Source organism: Macaca nemestrina, chromosome 14, assembly GCF_043159975.1.
Source record: "Macaca nemestrina isolate mMacNem1 chromosome 14, mMacNem.hap1, whole genome shotgun sequence".
NCBI classification, from domain to species: Eukaryota; Metazoa; Chordata; class Mammalia; order Primates; family Cercopithecidae; genus Macaca; species Macaca nemestrina.
Window position 1 is genome coordinate 76,061,472 of NC_092138.1, and position 10,139 is coordinate 76,071,610.

General features: G+C 40.7%; 1 protein-coding gene across 1 annotated transcript in view; it reads left to right on the forward strand.

The window, feature by feature from the left end:
- LOC105481019 (solute carrier family 44 member 1) overlaps positions 1–8,760 on the forward strand; it is a 243,524-nt gene extending 234,764 nt beyond the window's left edge. Inside the window, exon 16 of the mRNA XM_024792628.2 lies at positions 8,537–8,760. Within this exon, the coding sequence (XP_024648396.1) occupies positions 8,537–8,551 (15 nt within the window). The 3' untranslated portion in view covers positions 8,552–8,760. The remainder of the gene's footprint in view (positions 1–8,536) is intronic.
- Positions 8,761–10,139: the final 1,379 nt, after the last annotated feature.

Consider the following 10,139-nt stretch of genomic DNA (forward strand, 5'->3'; position numbering starts at 1 on the left):
TATGTAGAATTTTTTTGTCAGCTTCTTTCACTTAGCATGTTTTCAAGTTTCAATCATGTTGTAGCATATACCAGTATTTCATCCCTTTTTATGGCTGCATAATGTTCTGATGTGTGATCTATTATATTTTGTTCATTCATTCATCAGTTGATGGATACTTAGGTTGGATTTGCACCTTTTTGCTATTCTGAATAATGCTGCTATGAACATTCGTGTACAAGTTTTTGTGTGGACATACGTTTTCAGTTCTTTTGGGTATATACCTAGAAGTGGAATTCCTAGGTCATATGGTAATCCTGTATTTAACTTTTTGAGGAATACCAAATTGATTTACACAGCAGCTGCCCCATTTTACATTCCCACCAGCAGTGTATGAGGGTTCCAGTCTTTCTACATCCTCGACAAGTGTAAGTTTTCTTTTTGATTATAGACACCCAGTGAGTGTGAAGTTGTATCTCAGTATGGTTTTGTTTTGCATTTTCCTTATGACTAATGATGTTAAGCACCTTTTCATATATTCATTGGCTATTTGTATGTGTTCTTTGGAGAAATGTCTATTCAAGTCCTTTGCCCATTTAAAAAATTGGGTTGTCTTTTTGTTGTTGAGTATGAGTTCTTTATATATTCTAGATATATACTAGACCCTTCTCAGTTATGTGATTTACAGTTATGTTCTCTTACCCATGAGTTATCTTTTTACTTCCTTGTAGTATTCCTTGAAGTGAAAAGTTTTAAATTTTGATGAAGTCAAATTATCTGTCTTTTCCTTGGTTGCCTGTTCTTTTGTTGTCATGACTCAGAAATCATTGTTTAATCCAAGGTCATAAATATTTAGCCTTAAGTTTATCTTCTGAGAGTTGTGTAGTTTTAGCTCATACAAGTAGGTCATTGATCTATTTTGAATTAAGTATATATATGTCATATACGGAGTATATGTAGGTGTATATGTGTGACATATATGTAGATATCCAACTTTCTTCTTTTGCATGTGGATATCCAGTTGTCCCATCACTGTTGAACAACTCTTTTTTTCCAAATGAATGGTCTTGATACCTTGTCAACGTCCAAAACAATTGACTATAGATATGTAGGTTTATTTCTAGATTTGCAATTCTATTCCATTGGTCTATAGGTCTTAGTTGAGCTCTTGATAAATACTGGCTTGAGATGAGTATATTTCATTCTCTAACAAGTGCCTGGAGTATAGCCGAACACTGACTGGCCCACGCTGCTTACCTGTCAGCTGGCATGAGTAAGAGATTGACAGCCTCCTCTGAGACATGAGGATCATAAGAGGGGCATGCACCTGAAAATAGTTTGTACCTCTGATCAGCTCCAAGAGTCTCCATAGAGACAAAAAGACAAATAAGGTCCAAATTCCTGTCCATATAGCTTGACTAAAATAATTTGAAGCCTAGTAATTTTTAGGCAGTTATAACTCATACACCCATTTCAGCACCCTCAAATTCACCTGATAAATATTTATGGAGTCCCTGTTCTGTGCTGTGTGCAACAAAGCAGCTTTAATTTGAGGACTTTTATTTTCTGGCATTCTTCCAACAAACTACTTAGAGCAAAGTTGCCAAAGACAGTAAGCTGATTATATGAAAGTATCATTATTTATTTATTTATTTATTTATTTATTTATTTATTTATTTATTTATTTATTGAGACAGGATCTCACTCTGTCACCCAGGCTGTAGTGCAGTGGCCCAATCTTGGCTCACTGCAACCTCTGCTTCCTGAGTTCAAGCAATTCTTGTGCCTCGGCTTCCCGAGTAACTGAGATTACGGGCATGCGCCACCACTCCCGGCTAATTTTTCTTATTTTTAGTAGAGATGGAGTTTCACCATTTTGGCCAGGCTGGTCTCGAACTCCTGACCTCAAGTGATCCGCCCACCTCAGGCTCTCAAAATGTTGGGATTACAGGGGTGAGCCACTGCACCCGGCCTGAAGTTATCATTGTTATAGGCCAAAAACAGTTGAATGGTGGCTCTTATTTTTGAAAAGTTGATTTATAGTCCTTCTCTTTGTCAATAATTAGCCAGCAGGCCAACTGTCTCTTCAAGCCACTCCTTGTTAAAGGTAATACAACCTTATCGTTTGTGTATAACAGAATGTTTAGTCTTTCTGTTTTGCTTTGTTGAAGATAGGAGTGGAGAGATATCTGCAGGACTGCATTAAATTTATCCAAAGTGATATTAGATTAACATGCAAGTTGTAAAGAAGGGAAGCAGAGACAATTATTCCCTGGGCCTGGAAGCTTCATCCTTCTGCCTTTAGGGACCAAAGCTTTGTTGCCATATGGTCTGCCATAACAATCCAAGACTGATCCCTTTCTTCCTGTTTACTGGTGCCAGTGATCCTAGAATAGCAAGGTATAGTTTGTGTCTGGTAATGTTTAATCTTGATGACAGCTGGCACAAGAAACATAACCCTGAACCTTAGAACGAAGATGGTTTTCTGCTCAGCGCAAGTTCTATTGCAGCGTATTACAGCAAGCTCAGAAAGATAGCCAGACTTCTAAATTACATTATTCTTTTTAAGTTGCTAAAATTGAGGCTGAGACAGGAGAATCATTTGAGGCTTCCATTTGACACTGTAAAAATTAAGAACTTCAGTTCATCAAAAGACACCATTAAAAGAGAAAAGGCAAGCCACAGACTGGAAAAGGATATTTGCAAAGCACATATTTGGTAAAGGACTCCAAACTAAAATTTATAAAAAGTTTTACAAATCGCCAGACGCAGTGGCTTACTCCTATAATCCTAGCACTTTGGGAGGCCGAGGAGGGGTGGATCACCTGAGGTCAGGAGTTCAAGACCAGCCTAGCCAACATGGCGAAACCCTGTCTCTACCAAAAATACAAAAATTAGCTGGGTGTGGTAGTGCCCACCTATAATCCCAGCTACTTGGGAGGCTGAGGAAAGAGAAGTGCTTGAACCCAGGAGGTGGAGGTTGCAGTGAGCTGAGATCACACCACTGCACTCCAGCCTGTGCAATGGGAGCGAGACTCCATCTCAAACGAACGAACAAACAAACAAACAAAAACTTTTGCAAATCAATAAGAAAAAGGCACCCCAAATGGATGAAAGATTTAAATCGGTACCCCACAAAAGGGGATAGCCAAGAGGATAGAGCATATGAAATGAAGATTTTTTTTTTTTTTGAGATGGAGTCTTGCTCTGTAGCCCAGGCTGGAGTGCAGTGGCCGGATCTCAGCTCACTGCAAGCTCCGCCTCCCGGGTTCACGCCATTCTCCGGCCTCAGCCTCCCGAGTACTGGGACTACAGGCGCCTGCCACCTCGCCCGGCTAGTTTTTTGTATTTCTTAGTAGAGACGGGGTTTCACCGTGTTAGCTAGGATGGTCTCGATCTCCTGACCTCGTGATCCGCCCGTCTCGGCCTCCCAAAGTGCTGGGATTACAGGCTTGAGCCACCGCGCCCGGCCTGAAATGAAGATTAACATCTTCAAACACCATCCCCTAGTCTGTGCAGTCAGGCAACTGCCTTTTCTCATCCTCAGCAGACAGAGAGGTATTCTCTGAAGAGGTTAAGACAGAACTTAAGGGAGGAGCATCCAAAACAGAGGTATCATATTAAGTCAGGGGGATTAAGACACCGTCCCTGCTACCCGCCGCCCCCTCCCCATCCGCCACCCCCTCCTTCACACTCCCTCCCCCTCCGCCCCCGCCCGACCCAGCTCCTAGAATTCTGACAACCAGGCCTTCACCCACCAAGCAGGAAACTGAAAAATTATTCTCCAGGGAATCTGACCAGCCCAAAGGAAAATGCCTAAAGATGCTTACACGGGGTTCTCTAGCTAGAAAGTCCTATCAAGTCGTTATACAGTGAAGCATTTCAATGACAAGATCTACCCAGGAATAAAAACTTCCAATTAGTTTTAGTGCTGCTTTCTTAAATAAGAATTACCAGACCCTTGGGGCAAGTCTCTACCATGAAAGACAGAGATCAAAACAAAGAGAAAGGCAACAACAAAGCAACTTAGAGGAAACAGACTATAAGGTAGAAGAAAACTGTAAATTACTAAACTCAGAAAATAGAAGGGATTGTAATAAAAAAAACTAGTTTGCTATTTAGGCTGTGCGGTGGCTCATGCCTCTAATCCCAGCACTTTGGGAGGCCAAGGCGGACGAATCATTTGAGTTCAGGAGTTCAAGACCAGTTTAGCCAATCTGGTGAAACCCCGTCTCTGTTAAATAAATACAAAAATTAGCTGGGCATGGTCATGCGTGCCTGTAATCCCAGCTACTTGGGAAGCTGAGGGAGGAGAGTCATTTGAACCCCTGGAGACAGAGATTGCAGTGAGCCGAGATTGCACCACTGCACTCCAGCCTGGGCAACAGAGCGAGACTCCGTCTCAAAAAAAAAAAAAAAAAAAAAAAGAAATAAAATAGTTTGCTATTTAAAAGAGGAACATTCAGAGAACAAAAATATTTAAAATAGAAAAAAGTGTAAAACTCTTAGAAGGGTTGAAAGATGAATTTGAGGAAGTCTCTTAAAAGTAGGGGAAAAATAAGATGGAAAAGATAAAAGTAGAGATTCATTCCAGGGGATTCAATATCCATATAATAATTCCTTTATACCATACATATATAGAAGGAAAACTTGTTTGGACCAGTTAATTAGATGTAGTCTTGGACCTGAAGTTGAAGAAGGGTGTTCTGGGCTCCCAAGGGATCTGACACAAAGAGAAGTTTCAGGAAGCTTTGAATTGAATCTTCTAGTCACTCACTGGTATGAGCTAGATTATGCTGTGAGTTTTCATGTTCAAGGGTAGTAGGAAAGATACAGATCCAAGTGTAATGAAATCACATTTATTAGACTGTATACTTTAGTGTTAAGGGTTGCATTTAGCTTTTTAAATAATATTTTAAAAATAGGAAGAGATTCAGGCACAATGGCTCATGCCTAGCACTTTGGGATGCCGAGGCAGGTGGATTGCTTGAGCCCAGGAGTTTAAGACCAGCCTGGGCAACATGGTGAAATCCCATCTCTACAAAAAATACAAAAAAGTAACCAGGTGTAGTGGCATGGGCCTGTAGCCCCAGCTAATCAGAAGGATGAGGTGGGAGGATCGATTGAGCCCGGGAGGTTGAGGCTGCAATGAGCTGTTACGGTGCAACTGCACTGCAGCCTAGGTGACAAAGCAGGACTCTGTTTCAAAAAACAAAACAATTGGGAGGCCGAGGCAGGCGGATCACGAGGTAAGGAGATCGAGACCATTCTGGCTAACACAGTGAAACCCCGTCCGTACTAAAAATACAAACAAATTAGCCAGGCGTGGTGTCAGGCGCCTGTAGTCCAAGCTACTCGGGAGGCTGAGGCAGGAGAATGGCGTGAACCTGGGAGGCGGAGCTTGCAGTGAGCCGAGATTGTGCCACTGTACTCTAGCCTGGGAGACAGAATGAGACTCCCTCTCAAAAAAAAAAAAAAAAAAAGGAGGAAAGCTGAATATAATACAGTCTCCTGGATAGGATTGTGGAACTGAGAAGGACATCAGAGAAAATTAATGAAATCTGAATATGTGTTATGTGTGTGCCTAATTGAAGAGACTACCCAAACAGGCTGAGTGTGAGCAACAAGGCTGTTGCAACAAGGCTGGGTGCAAGTTGGCTGAGTCCAAGAAAGGAGTCAGCGAAGGGTGGTGGGAGTGGAACTGGTTTTATAGGTTTGGGGTAGGTAGTGGAAAGTTACAGTTAGGGGCAGCTTTTTCGGGCAGGGGAAGAATGTCACAAGCTGCATAGTCATGAGGTGGGGGGAGGTCACAAGGCACAATACCACAAGGTCGATTGATGAGTTAGGGTAGGGCAGGAACATATCACAATGGTGGAATGCTGCAAGGTCAGTTAATCAGTTAAGGCAGGAACCAGCTGTTTCTTCTTCTTTAGTGGTTCTCCTGTTGCTCCAGGCTTTGTGACTCCAGGAGGCCTGTATGTGTGGGTCACAGGGGTCACAATGACTCGGCCACCGTGTAGCCTGTTCAGAGGACCTTGCAGTATGAAGTTTAGCTAATAGCCATGTCCAGTGTTAGTTCACTAGTTGTGACAAATGTATCATAGTAATGTAAGATGTTAGCAATAGGGGAAACTAGGCCTGAGGTAGATGGGAGCTCTATATTATATTTGCAGCTTTTCTGTAAACCTAAAACTATTCTAAAATTAAAAAGTTTATTTGGCTGGGTGTGTTGGCTCACACCTGTCATCTCAACACTTTGGGAGGCCAAGGCCGGTGGATCACCTGAGGTCAGGAATTCGTGACCAGCCTGGCCAATATGGCAAAACCCCGTCTTTACTAAAAATACAAAAATTGGCCGGGTGTGGTGGTGGGCACCTGTAATCCCAGCTACCCAGGAGGCTGAGGCAGGAGAATTGCTGGAACCCAGGGGGGCAGAGGCTGCAGTGAGCCGAGATTGTGCCACTGCACTCCAGCCTGGGTGACAAAGCAAGACTCTGTCTCAAAAAAAAAAAAAAGTTTATTTAAATAGGAAAGTAGGAGGAAAGAACTTTTATCGTAACATCAGACAAATCACAACTTTGGCATAAGCCTGGTGACTACGCCACATGACTATAACCAAGCAACAATCAGTCAGATGTCAGTCTAATCATAGGTCCTGTTATTTTCAGTAAAGGGGAAAAAATCATGAAAGTTGAAACTGCAAGTCAAAGTATGTAAAATCATAAAATGGAATAGCATGTGGCATGGAGCTCCTATAGTCCCAGCTACCAAGGAGGTTGAAGTGGGAGGATTGATTGGGCCCAGGAGTTTGAGGTTACAGTGAGCTATGATTATGCCACTGCACTCCAGTCTGGGTGACAGAGCAAGACCTTGTCTCAAATAAATAAAATAAATAAATAAATAAAATGAAACTGATAAGACAGCTAAGTTTAGATGAGGTGTTGTGGAAAATAGGAAGCCATTGCTAATTTCTTGAGTAAGGAACTAATGTGGTGAAAGCAACAATTTAGGGATTTATTCTATCGGCAGCCTGCCAAATGGATTGAAGTTGGGAAAAATCTGAGACGGGGGATCAGCAATAACTGGCATGTACTAAAATCTCAAGACTAAAACCCTAAAATGAAACTTTTGGTAAGGGTGTCAAACAATGTTATTCTTAGTGCTTCATGTGACCTGTTTTAAGCACCTGGAGACAAGCAGAGCCTCTTGTGGAGACAGATGTAGCAGATCTTCACCTGACTTCATTACATATCTGAATCATAGAACTATTTCATATCCCCTTCTTGCAAGTCCAAGCTCTCCTGGCATCTTGTGGTTAGGACTGTATCTTGTTACTTCTGCTTATGCTGCAGTGGCTCTGGGCTTGTTTGATAACCAAACTGAGCCTACCCTTATTTTTAATTTTTAACCCATCCTAATGGGGCTTTTTTATTTGGAAATGATTTTAAACTTAGAGAAAAGCTGCAAGAATAAGAATGGTACATAGAACACCACGCTACATGTTGTTATACCTTTGTTAAACATGTATTTTATCCTATATGCTCATCCATTCTCTCTCTATATCTATCTAGATCTCGATATCTATCTATAGATATATCTATCTCTATGTATAGATAGATATCTAGATATATCTAGCTATTGAGATCTAGATAGATAGTTGCCTGGATAATTATCTAGATTGATACAGGTAAATACAAAGAAGATTAGATCCATACTCTTTCTCTCTCTCTCTCTCTATATATATATATATACACATACACACACACACACACACACACACACATATCTATTAGGTATATAGTATATACCTAATACTTTTGGATCATTTGAGAATAATGTGCACACGTCATTGCCTTTTAGTCCTAAATACTTCAGTGTGTATTTCCTAGGAATAAGAATATCCATTTAAAGAACCACATTATAATTCTTATCTTCAGTTAATTTACTTAGTCACTGTTTCTTGAATTGAACTAAACTATGAGAATATCCATTATCCTGGTCTGACCTGACCCACTGCTGACTGAATTACAGGAGTGAAAAATTCAAAGTTTCATTTGCATTTCAGGTTTTGGTCTTTGAGAGTACCATAGAATCAAATTTTGCAGATTAGCTTTGAATTTGACTCATCATAGGTGTGTCTGATTCAGTTCAACTATTCTAAAATCCTCTTTGTCAAAGAATAATACTAATGCCAACAATGGCAAACACTAATCCAGCCTTCCTCGGTATGTGTCAGACAGTGTTCTAAGTTCATTGCATTTAGCAATGCATTTAATCCTTACAACAACCTTAAGGAAACCGTAATTATCTTTATTTTATACATTGGGAAATGTAGGCAGAGAATTTAAATAACTTGTGTATGAATACACAGTTGATAAGGGGATCTCTCAGATATCTTTTTAAATGTGTTAATCTGTGTGTGTGTGTAGCCTTCTTACATTTCATAATGTTTTCTTTAAAGACGATCCCATGCTATTTCTAGTTATTGATTACTTCTCATTGTGTCATGTTCCCCTAGGACAGAAGCATTCATTTTCTTGATGTGTTGATCTTTCAGCTGAAGAAAAGGTGACTGGTCTCATGAGCCCGGAAGAATGAACTCAGAGGAGGTTGTTTACATGAGATTCTCCCACTCACCAGCTGTTGAGAGTCTGCGATTATGAAGAGCAGGATCTTATTACTTCAATGAAAGCATGTAACAAGGTTCTCGAACCACCAACAGCCAAGTGGATTTGGTACAGTGTGGCTGTCTAATAAATAATCAAAAGCATTTGATAGAAATCTGTCTTGCAGCACTGTCTTCACATTTAATGTTGCTTTCTCTTCTAGCCTCGGTATGTTTAAATGATTCCCTTTTCTCACTCTAGTGCCAATACTGTCCTGAAGGCTAGATCCACAGCGAAATTATTGTTCAGGCTGGGTCTGTCGACTTTGACTCTGCTATTTATAGAGCCAATGTGGGTTAATAACTGCTATTTATTGAGTGCCTGTTCCATGCCAAGCATTAGGCTGGGTGCTTTATATATGTTTAATCCTCACAATAGCCCTGTAAGGTTGCACCTATTATCTCCACTTTGCCCACGAAGAAACGGAGACTCAGAGAGTTTGTGTGCTATGTGTAAGATCACACACTTGCCAGAGTCAGGATTCAAATCTAGTTCTAACTCCAAAGCTCTCCACACTAACATTGTTTTGCTTATTATTGCTCCAAAGATAATTACCCCAACACCTTATCAATGGTAGACTTCCTCTCATGATGGCAGTGTATGTATATGAGAAATGTCTGAGATGGAGGACCAGGGAGTCTTTAGAGGCACAAAAGAATCACAGAATTATCTTCTAAAAAATAACACAATATTATCTGAGATCAGGAGTTGATAAAATATGGCCTCCAGCTATTTTTGTAAATAAAGTTTTATTGGGAACACAGCCACACCCAATCCTTCATTTCTATGGCTGCTTCTGCTCTACAGTGATTGAGTTGCAAAGTTGTGACAGATTCCGTATGGCCCCCAAAGCTTAAAATGTTGACTATTTGGCCCTTTCAGAAAAAGTGTGCCAACCTCTGTTTTAGATGACTTTGGAAGAAAGTCAACCATCTTCATTTGGGCCAATGTATTATTTTTTCCATTTGCCTGAAAAAGTACTTAAAGATTTATAATGCTAAGGTAATTACTGTATTCTAATGGTGGTGGTGGTGGTGGTGATGGAGTAGGGGGAAAGGGGGGCTGTAGGGATCTAACCAGGAAGGGGAAGAGGCAGGGAATAGGAGAGGTCTGGGCCTCTGGATCCGCCATCAACTCCTCACCCCAGACCCCTCCCACTCACGTCCTTCCTATTTCTCCTGCCAAATCAACTGTCCTAAAATAACTCATTGCTCATAAACATGCAAGTGGCTTCCCCCACACAACATGCTCAGAATCCAACACCTTGGCCTGGAATTCAGAGACCATTACAGTTTGACCCCTATTAATCTCTCTCTCCACCCACTTTTTCCCTTTTCCTTTTTTTTCATCATGAGGAAATCATGCCAAATTTGAGTTTATATATCAAAGCCAATTTGCTTGTCTTTGATTCACTTTTATGTAGCAGAAAAATAAACATATACATATGTATAAACATATGTAGCAGAAAAATAAACATTACAGGTGTTTGTTTTA